Source organism: Tamandua tetradactyla, chromosome 8 (assembly GCF_023851605.1).
Source record: "Tamandua tetradactyla isolate mTamTet1 chromosome 8, mTamTet1.pri, whole genome shotgun sequence".
NCBI lineage: Eukaryota > Metazoa > Chordata > Mammalia > Pilosa > Myrmecophagidae > Tamandua > Tamandua tetradactyla.
This window is the reverse complement of record NC_135334.1, coordinates 67,499,571-67,515,803: the sequence shown is the minus strand read 5'-3', so window position 1 is coordinate 67,515,803 and position 16,233 is coordinate 67,499,571. Positions and strand designations below refer to the sequence as shown.

General features: G+C 36.4%; 1 protein-coding gene and 1 pseudogene across 11 annotated transcripts in view; one reads left to right on the top strand and one right to left on the bottom strand.

The window, feature by feature from the left end:
- PAK1 (p21 (RAC1) activated kinase 1) overlaps window positions 1–16,233 on the bottom strand; it is a 287,689-nt gene that overhangs the window by 92,280 nt on the left and 179,176 nt on the right. For 8 of the 11 annotated variants that reach the window (XM_077113489.1, XM_077113485.1, XM_077113487.1 and 5 more), the window contains one exon: window positions 13,878–14,088. The exons of 1 other annotated variant lie outside the window; for it this stretch is intronic. In XM_077113489.1, the coding sequence (XP_076969604.1) occupies window positions 13,878–14,067 (190 nt within the window). In that variant the 5' untranslated portion in view covers window positions 14,068–14,088. The remainder of the gene's footprint in view (window positions 1–13,877; window positions 14,089–16,233) is intronic. 2 more of the 11 variants (XM_077113488.1, XM_077113482.1) reach the window with 1 other exon arrangement.
- Window positions 11,873–13,188, top strand: LOC143644462 (D-aminoacyl-tRNA deacylase 1 pseudogene; annotated as a pseudogene).

Here is a 16,233-nt window from a genome sequence, read left to right as displayed (position 1 = left end):
AAGTGAGCAGAGGGAAAGAAATAATAGATTTAAGTTAAATGAATGGGATAGAAAATTTTAAAAATAAAGAGAATCAATAAAACCAGAAGTTTGTTTTTTTGAAAAGATCAATAAAATCAACAAAGCTTTAGCTAGACTAATATAGAAAAAGAGGACACAAATAACTAAAAATCAGAAATGATAAGGGTACATTACTAACAACTCCACAGAAACAAAAGGACTGTAACAGGATACTATGAACAACTATACACCAACAAATTAGATAATCCAGATGAAAGAGACAAATTCCTAGAAACACACAAACTACCTATATCGACTCAAACAATAGAAGATTTCAACAAACAAACAAGTAAAGAGATTGAATCAGTAATCGAAGACCTCCCAAGAAAGAAAGAGCCAAGACCAAATGACTTCATGAAGAAATGTTACCAAAATTCTCAGAAAAGGAGGGAATGTCCCTAATTCATTCTAAGAGGCCAACATCACCCTCATGCCAAAAGCAGATAAAGATACTACAAAAAGAAAATTATACACCAGTATCTCTTACGAGCAAAGATTCAGAAATTCTCAACAAAATAGCAAATCAAATTCAACAACACTTTAAAATAATTATACACTATGATCAAGTGAGATTTATCCAATATATGTAAGGAAAAAAACTATATGATCATCTCAATTCATGAAGAAAAGGCATTTGACAAAATCCAATACCACCTCGTGATAAAAACAAGGAACTTAGAAAACAAGGAACAGTCGCGAGTTTCTTCAACATGATAAAGGGCATAGATGAAAAACCCATAACTAGCATCCTGTTCAGTGATGAAAGGCTGAAAGCTTTTCCTATAAGATCAGGAACAAGACACTTCTACCACTGTTATTCAACATTCTGATGGAAGTTCTTGCCACAGCAACTAGGCAAGAAAAACAAATAAAAGGCATCCAGATTGGAATGGAAGAAGTAAAATTGTCACTATTTAAAGAATGACATGATCCTACATACAGAAAATCCTGATAAAACCATAATTTCTTAGGGCTAATAAATGAATTCAGCAAAGTGGTAGGATACAAGATCAACATGGAAACATCAGTAGTGTTGCTAGACACTAGTAATGAACAATGAGAAGAATAAATCAAGCAAAAAATTGTGTTCACAATAGCAATTAAAAGAATCAAACATCTAGGAATAAATCTAACCAAGGATGTAAATGATTTGTACACAGAAAACTGTGGAATATTGCTAAATGAAATCAAGGAAGACCTAAATAAATGGAAGGACATTCCATGTTCACAAATTAAAAGACTAAATATTGTTAAGATGTCAACTGTACCCATAGCAATTTACAGATTCAATGCAATCCCTATCAAAATTCCAAGAGTCTTCTCTCCAGAAATGAAAAAGTCAATCATCAATTTATATGGAAGGGTAGAGGGCCCAAATAACCAAAGCCTTCTGGAAAAAGAACCAAATTGGAGGACTCATATTTCCCAATGTTAAAATTACAAAGCTACACAAATCAAAGAAGTATGGTACTGGCACAAGGACATACATACAGACCAATGTAATCAAATTAAGGGCTCAAAAGTCAACCCTAACTTTTATGGCCAACTGATTTTTGACAAGGGTGCTAACTCCTCTCAGTAGGCAAACAACAGTCTCTTCAACAAATGATTCTGGGAAAACCAGATGTCTCTGTTTGCAGAAGAATGAAGGTGAATTCCTATCTCACACCATATACAAAAATCAACTCAAAATAGATTAAGAACTGAAAACTCTAGAAGAAAACAGGAAGCATCTTCAGGACCTTGTATTAGGCAATAGTCTCTCAGATTTTATACCCAAAGTACAAGCAATAAAAGAACAAATAGATAAATGGGACCTCATCAAAATTAAAAGCTTTTGTGCATCAAAGCACTTTCTTATGAAAGTAAAAAAGCAACCAAAGCAAATGGAGGAAATATCTGTAAACCACATATGTTCATAGCAACATTATTCACAATTGCCAAAAGATGGAAACAACCGAAGCATCCACCAAACAAAATGTAGTATATATAAACACAATGAATATTATTCAATCATAAAAAGGAATGAAGTTTTGATTCATGTGACAACATGGATGAACCTCCAAGTCATCATGCTGAGTGAAATAAACCCAGATACAAAAGGGCAAATATTGTATGATCTCACTTTTATGAAATAATTAGAATAAGCCACTTCACAGAGTCAAAAACTAGAATACAGGTTCCCAGGGGCCAGAATGGGGTTGTGAACCAGAAGTTAAGGCTTAAATTGTACAGAGTTTCTATTTGGGATGATAGAAAAGTTTTAGTAATGGATGGTGGTGATGGTAATACAATAGTGTGAACATAATTAACAGCACTGAAACATATATTTAAATGTGGTCAAAAGGGGAAATTTTAGGTTATATATATGTTACCAGAATATTTTTTCTAAAAACTCCATAGGACTGTACAACACAAATAGTAAACCCTACAGTAAATCATGGACTACAATTAATAGTACAATTACAAAAATGTTTGTTCATGAACTAACACTAATTCAAGATGTTAATAATAGGATAGTATAAGAGAACTCTGTATTTTATGCATATTTTTCTGTAAACCTAAACTTCTATAATAAAAAATACAAATTAAAAATTATAATTTACAGGCAATATAATCATATACATAGAAAATTCAAATAAGAAAAAATTAGTTATGATCTTAGAGATGGCAAAAAAAAAAAAAAGGACAGAAAGCTTTGGAAAGGAAATAATTTTAAAATTTTGACCCTATTAAAATTATCAAAGACACATCTAGCAAAGATACCATTAAGAGAATGGGAGAAGATATTTACAACGTAAAACTGACAAAAGACTAACATCTAAAAAAGAAGACCTACAAATCAATATGAAATTTTTTTTTAATTTAATTCACTTTTATGAAGTGCCTGTTCAAATTTGAACAGGCACTTCATAAAAGTGAATATGCAAGTGGCCAATTAATACATACAAAGTTGTTCAACCTCATTAGTCATCAGATACCACACTGAACACACCAGAATGGCTACAATAAAAAGCATCTATGATCCAGCAATTTCACTATATTTATATACCCAACAGAAATGTGAACACATACCTCATCTATGTTTTTATATATAACTTTAGTTAATTTTCGTTGCTATATGATACTCTCTTACAGGAATTTTTCCCTGTAACATGGATGAATCTTATGAACAATGCTAATTAAAAGAGGACTCATAAAAGACTATGCACTCTATGATTCTACTTACATCAAGTTCAAAACCAGGTAAAACTCATTTATGATGTTCACCTCTGGGAAGGAGAAAGATATTAGTGCTGGGAAGGGAAAAATGTAGGGAGCTTCTGGAGGCCTGGTAATGTCGTTCTTCCTGGCCAGGGTAGTAGTCACAGAGAAGACCCTGTGATAATTCATTGATCTGTAAACTTCTGAATTGTGCATTTTTCTATAAAAACATTTAAAAAGTCAGTTTGTAAGACAAATTTTAAAAATGTCTTTGCATGAGGAAGAACAAAGGAATGTCATTACTGCAGGGTGCTGAAAATAGATGGTAATTAATATTTTAAAATTTCAACTTATGTGTGAGACTAAAGCAAAAAATGTTTCTTCAGTACAAAATTTATATTTTGACTAGTGCATCTCCTAATATAACTTATGTAGACAGCTTAATTGAACACCATAAGTACATGGAACCAACCTTGAGTAGGACATGAGATTTTGTGGGTTTGTCCAGAGTGATACCCCGATAAATCCCAGAGTGATTTGAATAGTGAATAAAAAAGTATTTGCAAATTCCCCTTCGGGGAATGGGGAAAATTCAACTTCCCCAAGTTGAATTCTTCATATTCTCACAAGTAGTGCAGACAATCAAAACTATAGGCTGAGCCCCCAATCTTGGGGGTTTGTTCATATGAAACTTAATCCCACAAAGGATAGGTCAAGCCTATTGAAAATTAGGCCTAAGAGTCACCCCCAAGAGAACCTCTTTTGTTGCTCAGATGTGGCCTCTCTCTCCAGCCACAAAACAAGCAAACTCACCACCCTCTCCCTATCCACATGGGACATGACTCCCAGGGGTGTGGACCTTCCTGGCAACATGGGACAGAAATCCTGGAATGGGCTGAGACTCAGCATCAAGGGATTGAGAAAACCTTCTCAACCAAAAAGGGGAAGAGTGCAATGAGATAAAATAAGTATCAATGGCTGAGAGATTCCAAACACAGTTGAGAGGTTATCCTGGAGGTTATTCTTATGCATTAAACAGATATCACCTTGTTAGTCAAGATGTAGTGGAGAGGCTGGAGGGAACTGCCTGAAAATGCGGAGCTGTGTTCCAGTAGCCATGTTTCTTGATGATGATTGTATAATGATATAGCTTTCACAATGTGACATGTGATTGTGAAAACCTTGTGTTTGATGCTCCTTTTATCTATCTTATCAACAGATGAGTAAAACATATGGAATAAAGATGAATAATAGGAGGAACAAATGTTAAAAAAAAAAAAAGTCAGTGTAAGAACCAACAAAAATTATTGTTCATGAGCTATATGTGATGTTCCAGACACTTAATCCAACCTATTCATTTTATGAATGAAGAGGAAATTGGAGCCCAGAGAAGATCAGGGAGTTATTCCAAGGTCACACAGCAAGTAAATATGAACACTTCAACAGGCTTCAAACCCCAAGTAGAATATTTTAAAGTATTACTTGTTTAGAAAATCTTGGCATAGAATTGACATCAACAACGTAAAAGAATTAGAAGAACACAGAGAAAGAGAAGGAAGATGGGAAAAAGGGAAAGGAAAGAGAAATGGGAGGTTAGAGTGGGGAAAATAGAGTATCTGAGATTTGTAGTTTTAAGAGATTGAGCTTACATTCTTGGCCTCATTTACAAATATTTTATTGGTTCCAGGGGTTCAGACCCATAGCTAGAGCTTAGAATCCTACTTCTAATATTACTAAGAACTCTTAAGAACTTCTTGGAAAACCTGGCCTTGGATCTGCTTGGTCTTAGCACAAGATTATTTACTCTGTCCTTCCCATTAACTCTGTTTAAACCAATGGTGTTAATCACAGAATTCAATGGAAAATCATGACTGCAAACAATAATAATACAGTAATGGCCACCAAAATTACTGTTCTTAAAAAGTACCGCTCAGTTTACATGTCATTTTTCATATCTTTGGCCTTTTATTATAATCCTTTCAACAAATCTCCGAGATAAATATTATTATATACTCATATCCTCTAGAGGTATGGTAACTGAGATTAAAGAATGGGTAGAATGACTTACCAAAGGTCACAAAGTCAAGAATAGGCAATGGTAGTAGACTCAAGTGCTCCAACTCCAACACGACTACTTCTATATGCACTGTGTCTTCCCCATTGTACAGAATAAACAATACACCAGTGAGTGATATAAGGAATGTCAATGAATGTAAATTTGTTTTAAAGTAATATAAAAGAACCAGGCAAATTAGTTCTACTAAGAGCACTAGTCTGTACTTCTCTAGGCTGGGAGACTTCAAACACTGAAGTATCTGAGGGCTAAAGAATGAAAGGACATAGTACAGATGTCTAGAGATAAAGGTTCAAATTCAGACTCCATGCTCTGCAACTTTGCAACCATGTGGCCTTGGCAAGTTACTGTCTTTCTGAGCCTGATAGCATCAGTTTTGTGTAGTGGATAGGTCCATAGAATCAGACAGACTCAGACAGACAGAACTCTAATCCCAGCTTTACCACTTTCTAACTAGATGACCTTGGGGCAATTACTTAATCAATGGGAATTTCAATTTACTATCTATAAATTGAAATAATTATCTACCTCAGAGGACTCATATGCTTGTGAAATATATGAAAGCTCCTAATATAGTGTGTGGTATCTAATAGGCATTCAATAAATAGTGGTAGAATGATTGTTGTCACTATTTTTCATTGTTACTATTTGTTTCACACACTATTACTATTTATTATTTTTATTACAATTTTGAGGATCAACTAAGGTAAAGGAAATAAATGTACTTTGTAAAACTACAGAGCTTTTTGCAACCTACTCATTTAAGACAGAGAAAATGGCTGAGGAGAGAGAAAGAGGAAAGAATCATCTTGGTTTCATATTAGAGATCTTAGACTTGAGGAAACAGCAGAGTGCGAAAAGAAGCTTGCAACCCAACCCAATTTCCAACTTCAAATTTATTTTTGGCCTACTCCAGTTTGGACTTCTGACAGCATGGGAAATGAAGCTGACATTGCAAAATCAGTATAGTTTCAGTTACAGCCTTCGAAGTTTTAGCACAATCACTAGCCTTATTTAATTTTTTAAAAATTTTATTTTTAAGTAGCACCTCTCATTGACTCACCCAAGCTAATCTGAGGTCAAAGCAATAAACGCTTCAAATTGAGAGAGATAAACACTGACATAGTCCAGTTTTAAAATTAACTTCGCTAATCTCTTCCCAAAGCTAGGAGAATACCACCTTGGTTGTGAAAATGCAGTCACGAAGAGATTACAAACTAAAAACTGCAGGTCCTCTTACAATAAACCAAAGGCTCCAGATCCTAACCACAGGAACCAGGCTTTCCCATGGAATTTTGTAGTGCCAACCATTACAGGCCTTCAATTACAGCTTCTCCTTCCAATTCTGTATGCATTCCCCAAGCACAAACTAAACCCACTCTGGAGGTCAGCATTAGTCAGTATTCACAGACATTCTACCCACAGCCAGCTAAAATCTCAACCACTAGTGCAACCCACAGAGAACTCCCAAATCCTCTTAGCATCCCCCTGGAAATTCTGACTCCAAAAGCCTGGGTGGAACCCAGGCATCTGTAATTTTTAAAAGCAACATGAGTAAGTCAGACGTATAGTCAGAGTTGAGAACAACTAACAGACAAAATGGTATGATGGAACAAATACTTTAAGAGTTGGTTCCGCACTCATCCCCACCACTTCCAACTATGAGGTTTAATCAATTTACTTTTCCTTAAGCCTGAGTCCTCCCAATAAAAATGAGTTGTTGCAGATGTCAAATAAAACAATACAGGAGGTTTCCATTAAAAAGCAAAAACAAACTCAGATTTGTATATTGCTTTACATTTTAGCAAGTGCATTTAGATCCACTACATCAAATAACAAAAGCCTAGTAATGAAACAGGCTGGATGGAAATGACGTAGTTCCTACTTTACAGAAAGGATACTAGTAATAGGTAGATAAGAGGAAAGAAAATAACTGCTTTAGTAAATGTCAGAGGCAGGACTCAATCTACATTCTCTAACTCTAGTTCCAGGCCATTTACTTCTTTATGCAGCTGATAAAAATTCTCAAATATGATATGAAAGCCATACTGCTTCAGACTGCCAGATACTGTCATGTATTCTGCCAGGACTAAGTTGAGCGCAAAGTAGGTCAACAAATGCTCACTGATTGAATGATAATATCAACAGCATAAAGTCAAGAACAAACTCTCCAGGCAAAAGGAGAAAAACCTTGCTTTAATTTCATTTTGATGAATGCAGTAATAGCCATTAAGGGTTATACCTGTGTGCTTAAGATATACAGAGAAACTCTATAAAGGTTGCTAAATCATTTCACATGACCTTCTTAAAAGTCAAAGTTGTCTATCTCTATGCTTCCAACCTATAACGATGCAACCTTCATCTTGAAACCAGAAGATTTGTTTTCAGACCAGATTTGGCCTATGGTTACTCAGATAGGATTTCCAAGAGTACTTCTGGATCTACAACTTCATCATTGACTAAAATATTTTACAGTAGCCTAGTTTTTTTCACCTGGATGCCCAAGACTGATCCAATTTTATCTTACAATATCTTATTGATGCAATTATAGAATTTCAAAGCTATAGAAGACAATACCTGTCTGACTCTCCTATTTTTCAGATGATGGCAGAAAATTCTAGAGAGAAGTTACTGACCCAAATTACACAGCCACTTTATATGAGAAACAAAACAATCCAAATAACCCAATCCCAGCTCTGGGCTATCTCACCTCCCCATGCAGCACACTAGAGTAACCCTTCATTTTCCAGTGATATTTGAAGGTTTCTGCTTCCACCTGCTATTTTAGGTAAGAATCTACCTTTTTCCAACCGTTTTATTTAAGATATAATTCACATACCATACAATTCACCTACTGATAGTATGTAATTCAATCGCTTTTAGGATATTCACAGAGTTGTGTAACCAACACTTAAGTCAATTTTAGAACATTTCATCACCCCAAAAAAAGAAACCGAAATCAAATAATAAGTGGTCCTTTGTAACTGGTTTCTTACACTTAGCATAATGGTTTCAGTTGTAGCAAGCATCACTCCTCTTTTTGCTTTTATCACCAAATAATTTTTCATTGTATTAATATATCATTTTATTTATACATTCATCAATTGAGGACATTTGCGTTGCATCCACTTTTTGGCTATTATGAACAATGCTATTAGGAACATTCAAGTACGAGTTATTGTGTGGACAGAGGTTTTCACTTTTCTTCAGGATGTAATTGGGGTGGAAATGCTGGGTCAACAGTAATAATATATTTAACCTTTTGAGGAAATGGCAGACTGCACTTTCCAAAGGGCTTGCATTTCACATGTCCACCAGCAGGGTATAAGGGTTTCAATTTCTCTATATCCTTGCTAAACACTTGATAGTATCTGTCTTTTTCATTCTAGCCATCTTAGTAGATGTGAAGCAGTATTTCATTGTGGTTTTGATTTGCATTCCCTGATGGCCAGTGATGTTGAGCATCTTTTCATGTGCTTATTGGCCATTTGTATATCTTCTTTATAGAAATGTCTATTCAAATCCTTTGTCCATTTTTTAATTGGGTTATCTTTTTATTATTGAGTTGTAGTAGTTCCTTAAGTTCCTTATCAGATATATGACTTGCAAATATTTTCCCCCAGTCTGGAGGTTGTGTTTTCCCTTTCTTGATGGTATCCTTTGAAGCAAAAAAGTTTTAATTGTGGTGGTGTACACTGGACAGGAATCTTATCATCCTCCCTAGTATGAATCAGCAAGAACAATTTAAATTTTTTAATTTTAAACGTTTCATCTCTTTTACCACCTGTAGACACTTGGCTTCAAGGCCTACTTATCAATAGAGATCAGGAACTATGGTTGGTAAAGTACAATATTTTTTTTAAAAACTAAAACAAAATTGAGGGATAAACAAAGTTGGCTTATATATGTGAGAAAAAGATCCAGGGCAGCGTGACATATACCACCTAGATTACAGCCAATTACGTAGGGAGTTGGCTTTATAAGTGGGTTAGCCAAAAAATCAAAGTTAAGCAAAACTACCCATATTTCTTCTGTCCAGAACCCAAAGAGCTCACAATGAAGGAGTACCCATACACACAAAAAAATATAAGCCCAAAGTTCTCCTTAAAAGTCCAAAGTTGCTCTCATTTCAGTTATTCAACATTTACCATATAACAATGCCTGTAAGACACCTCTATGTGCAGCCATCTCAAATGCATATGTCTAAAGCCATCATCTTCTCTGTACTCCAACCATCAACCTTCCAGATTCATTCTTCTCCCTCAGTTCCCTATTAGGTTAATGATATTATCATCTGCCATCTTCCCTGTTCAATAGTTCTGCACTTATATTTTTCTATAGTATAAGATAATTTCTATACTTCACTACTTTGCTTATTATATTTGGTCTCCTATTTCAAGTTCCTTTAAATCCAATTATGACTTTATCTTGTAGCCTAATAGCTATGCCTCCAACTTCTATTTATCAACAAAAAAGTAAAGAGAAACATTGGATTACCTGTATTAGGAACTTAACATGTAATCTTTAAAATAACCCAATGAGATATTATTCCAATTTTCAAGATCACAAAAACAGAAGTCAGAGGGGTTAAATAACATGCCTAAGGCCACAGAGCTGCTAAGTAGTGAATCCAGGATTTGAAAAAGGTCCATTTATAGCAAAAGCTCATGATAACTATTTACAGACATGAAGTCAATTTCTTCAGCTTATTTCAAGAACAGGAACCTACAAGCCTGGCTGAATACTTCACATTAGATCAACAGTCATTTAGAGCAAGAAATTTTGGTCCAATAAGAAGTCATCTATCCACATGGACACTCAATCTCTATTTTTCACCACCTTGTCCATAGGATCTCAGTGTTTTCATCAGATACACTGTTAAAATCCCCTGATCACTCTTCTAAAAGCTTTATCAATAAAAAGGAAATGAGATGTCCTGGTATGACTTATACTAGGTGAAGTTTTGCTGAATCCTAGTTATCTCTGCTTCCCCTTCTCAGCTGTGACTTGTGCTTCTTAGTAATATTTAATCCCCATATCTGGAGGTTGGATCAGGAGGTCTAAATAAAGAAGAGGCAATCAAGAATTTGGAAAGAAGATATTCCTCTTGAAGCTATTTTTAAATGAAGCATTTTCCAAATGGACACTTTTTCTAATGTTTAAGAATTTGAGAAGTAAATAAATAGCTTTATATTGTCCAAAATCTGGTAAGAATATCACAATTATTCTCCCAGAATTTTATACAGATAAAATAAATAGAAAACAAAAGTGGGTCTAATGAACATAGATGCAAAAAATTCTCAACAAGACTAGCAAATCGAATCCAATGACACATTAAAAGAATTATACATCATGATCAAGTGGGGTTTATACCAGGAATGCAAGAGTGGTTCAACATAAGAAAATCAATTAAAAGGAAAAAAAGTCACATGATCATATCAATGATGCTGAAAAAGCGCTCAACAAAATTCAGCAACTTTCTCTGATAAAAACACTTCAAAAGGTAGAAATCAAAGGAAACTTTCTCAATTTCATAAAAGGCATATATGAAAAACCCATAACCAGCATCATACTTAACGGTGAGAGACTGAAAGCATTCCCCCTAAGATAGGGAACAAACAAGGATGCCATTGTCACATTATTATTCACCATTATACTAGAAGTCCTAGCTAGAGCAATCAGGAAGGAGAAAGAAACTAAAGGTATCCAAATATGAAAGGAAGAGGCAAAACTTTCATTATTTGCAGATGACATGATACTATATTTGGAGAGGGTATATTGTGTCTAAAACCTATATTTTCTATAACACACAATCTAAATCAACCTGTCTGGGTAGCTCATTTAAACAACTCAAATACATGGAGACCAGCATAGGAACGAAGCCTTGTAATTTTATATAACTTAATGTAATACCTGGAGATATCCCAGACAACAGTGGGTTGGTAATTAAAAAGTATTGGTAGAGATCCTTAGGCACTGGAAGGAAAAAAATATATGCTAGTAGAGTCCCTTGAGGGACTGAAAAAAGATATGGAACTGTTAAACTTTCCCACCTAGGAAACCCCTGGTGGTCTCTCAAAATATTAGGGACTCCCAAGAAAATAGGCTGAGCCCTTGATTTTGAGGCTTGCCCTTATGAAACTTATTTCTGTAAGTGGAGAAGCTAAGACTACCTGTAATTATGCCTAAGTGTTACTTCAAGGAAATCTCTTTAGTTGCTCAGATGTGACCTCTCACTCTCTAAGTCCAATTCTATAAGGAAAATCATTATCTTCCCTGCTAGGGGGACATGATATTCAGAGATGAAAGTCTCCTGGACAATGTGGAACATGATTCCCAAGGATGAACCTGGCACCATGGGATCAAATATGTCATCTGAACCAAAAGCAGGAAAAGAAAGGTAATAAAACAAGATATCAGTGACAACAGAGAGTTCAAATAGAGTAGAGAGGCTATTCTGGAGGCTACTCTTATGCAAGCTCCAGCTAGATATTGCTAATTGGTATGGGTTTGTCAAAAGGTTTTGGGGCCCAGCCACCGTCATGAAGGCCGTGGTGCAGCGCGTCGCCCGGCCCAGCGTCACAGTTGGTGGAGAACAGATAAGTGCCATTGGACGGGGCATCTGTGTGCTGCTGGGTGTTTCTCTGGAAGATACGCAGAAAGAATTGGAGCACATGGTCCGAAAAATTTTAAATCTATGTGTGTTTGAGGATGAGAACGGGAAGCACTGGTCAAAGAGTGTTATGGACAAGCAGTATGAGGTACTGTGCATCAGCCAGTTCACCCTCCAGTGCGTCCTTAAGGGAAATAAGCCTGACTTCCACCTGGCCATGCCCACAGACCAGGCCGAGGGCTTCTATAACAACTTCCTGGAGCAGCTACGCAAGGCATACAGGCCAGAGCTTGTCAAAGATGGCAAGTTTGGCGCCTACATGCAAGTCCACATTCAGAACGATGGGCCTGTGACCATAGAGCTTGAGTCACCAGCCACTGGCACTGCCACCTCTGATCCGAAGCAGCTGTCAAAACTTGAAAAACAGCAGCAGAGGAAAGAGAAGACCAGAGCCAAGGGGCCTTCAGAATCAAGCAAAGAACGAAACGCTCCGCGCAAAGAGGAGCGTAGTGCCAGCAGTGGGGCTGAGAGGGATGTGTCTTCTGAGCGGGAGCCTTAGGCCTGGAGGCTGTGGCCACAGTGCATTATCATTGGTCAGAACTGGGTCCTGGAAAACTTATGAAAGATGCTAAGTACCTTCACTGCTTTAAGCCTTGGAACTGAAACATGAAAAGGAAGACAGAAATGAGAACGTAGGAATCTGAGTTGGCCTATTAAAAAAAAAAAAAAAACCAAAGGAATGTTACCATTTTCTGTAGTTGTGCCCTGATGGGGGATGCGGGTCCTGCCATTTGGGGGAGTGTGCCCCATTTGGTACTTCACAGTTCCAAATGGGAAAAATGCACTTAGCAGCAGGGCACACACACATGCCTTTCCCCGAAGAAAGGCTTTGTTGATACTTAAAATGTCTTGGCTTGCTTTTGGAACAGGCTGGCCCAACGTCATCTGTCACCGAGTCCCCCTTTCACACTGTGATGTGTTTCTGTGTGTCCACAATGCAGGGTGAGTTTTCAGACACATTCATGCTCTCCATAGTCTTTGCAACACTGGTTCATAAGATGGGGCCAGTGTGAAGGTGTAACAAGAACAGTCATCAGTGATAAAGTCTTATGTGAGACCTCTGTATCTTGTAAATTTTCCTTTTTCTAAAAGGAAATAACAAAACCCCAGATCTCAACAAACTGCTTTGTTAAACAAATCCTACTGTATTTTCGCTTTTAACAATGTCTATAAAAAGTGAAAAAAAAAAAAAAGGTTTTGGCAACATCTTGCCTATTAGTCCTAAAGAAAACCTAGGGCTCTAACTGAGACTCTATAAAAGTTTCATGCACAAAGTTTACTTTCCTGAAACCCATTACCTCCAGAGGGTCCACAGGCTAGTTAAGCTCTGAAACCCAGAAGGGCCAGCATCTCTAAGAATATCAAGTAATTCCATCTGTTTGTCCTATATTATCAATACCCCTTTTCAAAATGAAAAAGTTAGAAAGGCATAGCCCAAAGATCCTTATGGAGTGGGAGAAGGATCAAAGGAAGAGAAGTTAAAACAGAGAAGACAGGATTTAACAAATGAGTATGGCTGCTGAATCACTATATTGGCATTTCTTTTGGCCTCCTATGTTTTGTAGCAGCTAGAAGGAAAAATCTGAACCTGTGGAATGGTAACCCATACCAAATTATAAACTCTGTTCTATAGCTGCGTGTTGGAGTATACTTTGAAAATTACTGCTTTATCTTTTTTTTGTATACATATTTCAAAAAAATGTTAAAAGAAAAAAAGCGAGTCTATCTTCCATTTGGCTTCAGCCACATTAGGAAAAAAACGTTATAAGAAAACAAAGAAAAACACTCAAGGAAGGACAGATACTTTATACAGGCTACACAAATTTTTTTAAAATATAATGTTGAGGAAGAAATGAAATACTGTACTTTTATCTCCAGGTAAGATGGATCGATAAAATCGGTCTTTCTTTTTCTTCTCCTCTGGGTTTGGAGGTAGAGGTTTAGAACCATGGTTTAGGGTTCCAGCATCTTTGCTGCCAGCTCCAATCATAGTGCTGGTGTTTCTCATCGGAGGGGCAGGAGGTTTGTCTTGAATATCTAGGCCGTTATTTGACATTGTTGCCACCACCAGCAGCTACTGAAATCAGAAAGAACATAACTCTTTTATTATTTTTGAATAGAGAGAAATATGTGTTAAAACGTTTAAAAGAATCCAAATTATGCGGCCCTTTCATCAGAGCCCAGCTCAATTTTTCCCACTTTAAACCATAGCTAATGCTAGCATATTTAGTCAATAAACTCAAAGATGTAAATGCCTACACTGTATCAAGCACCACTGAAAATCCACAAGGATCTTGTTTTTCTATGTATCTCAGGTACTGGAGAGCACAGAGAGCCATGATGGTGTGACTTAAAAAGCAGAATGTGACCCAGCAAATAGCATATGGAATGTCACCAAGATGGTAAGTGAGATGCTCTAAGATTACGCCCTCCTCCCACACAGAAGTTTTAAACAACTAGCAAAAACTGGCAGGATCATTTTTCAAAACTCCATAAAACTTTTGTTAAAGGGTTGCAGTAACTGGGAAAGTCCTAAATCAAGAAAAAAAAAACTTAAAAATGGTGGGAAAATCTTTGGTGCCATTGCTGACCCATCCTCCATCAGCTCATGCTCTCAGTGTGGGTGCAGTTTCAGAAGGAGTAGAATAATCTTTGTGCACATACCAGAGTATATGCATGTCTTGCCATTCTATGTGGAGGCAACCTGAAGGACTGAACCAGGATGTGCATTTATGGCTCAACATCCCAGAACTTGCCCTGCATGCAGAAGAGGCTGGCAAGGCAGCAAAATCAGTATAAGAAACAACCAAATGGCAATGGCCTGGGGCAAAAGATTACTGGCTTTAAGACATATAATAAGAGCAACCAGGACTAGGAGAAAAGAAAATTTTCTCCTAATGAGAAAAGGGGGTAGCATCCAGAATCACAAAAGCGGGGGATTCCTCTGACCATAGCACATGCCCAAGACAACATGCAGTTCAAGAAAGACCAGAGAGAACCCTAACACTTTTGCTTTGGGTTGTTCTTCAGGTTCACTGTTAGGATGGCTAAGATATGAGGAAAGCACCAGCAACCACAGAGTCAAACTGCAAAAACTGTGAAAGGTGTTTTGTTTGTTTTTGTTAGCTCCTGGCATTCAAGGAAATCTCTGTCACAACACTAGGTGGATAAGAACTTAAAGAACAGACACTTCAGGGACTAAATTCCACATTAAAATATAAAAATGCTCAGTGTGTGCAACATGAGATTATAAGGTATACAATGAATCAGGAACCAAAGTTCCATCCAAAGGAGCAAGACAAAAACTCCAGAAAACATTGACAAAGACTACTATACTTTTCACACACCAGACATACATTTTTTAAATGGTCTTAGTGGGCAAGTAAACAAAATAAAAGGCATCCAAACTGGAAAGGAAGAAGTGAAGCTTTTTATATTTAGATGACATGATCCTATATATATATAGAAGAGTCTAAAAATCCCCAACAAAGCTATTAGAGCTAATAAATTCAGTCAAGTGGTGGGACACAAGATCAACACGCAAAAATCAGTAGTGTGTCTATATGCTAGTAATGAAAATTCAGAAAAGGAACACAAGAAAAAAATTCCATTTATAACAGCAACTAAAAGAATAAATATAATACCTAGGAATAAATTTAACCAAGGATGTAAGTAAAGAACTTGTACATGAAAACTACAAAACATTGCTGAAAGAAATTAAAACAGACCTAAATAAATGGAAGGGCATTCCATATTCATAGATTTGAAGAGTAAATACTATTAAGATACCAATTCTGGGCCACGGTGGCTCAGTGGCAGAGTTCTTGTTTCTCAGTTCATTTCTCGGTGCCTGCCCATGTATAAAAAAAAAAAAAAAGATATCAATTCTACCCAAAGCAATTTACAGATTTAACACAATCCCAGTCAAAGTCTCAGCAGACTACTCTGCAAAAATGGTAAAGCCAATTATCAGATTCATGTAGAACAGTAAGGGAACCCAAGTATCTAAAACTATTTTGAAAAAGAAAAACAAATTTAAAGGATCACACTTCCTGATTTTAAAACTTATTACAAAGCTACATTAATCAAAACCTCTTGGTACTAGCACAAGTACAGACATACAGACTAATGGAATTGTATTGAGAGTTGAAAAATAAACCCTCACATCTATGGCAAATTGATTTTTGACAAGGGCACCAAGTCCACGCAACAGGGAAAAAGT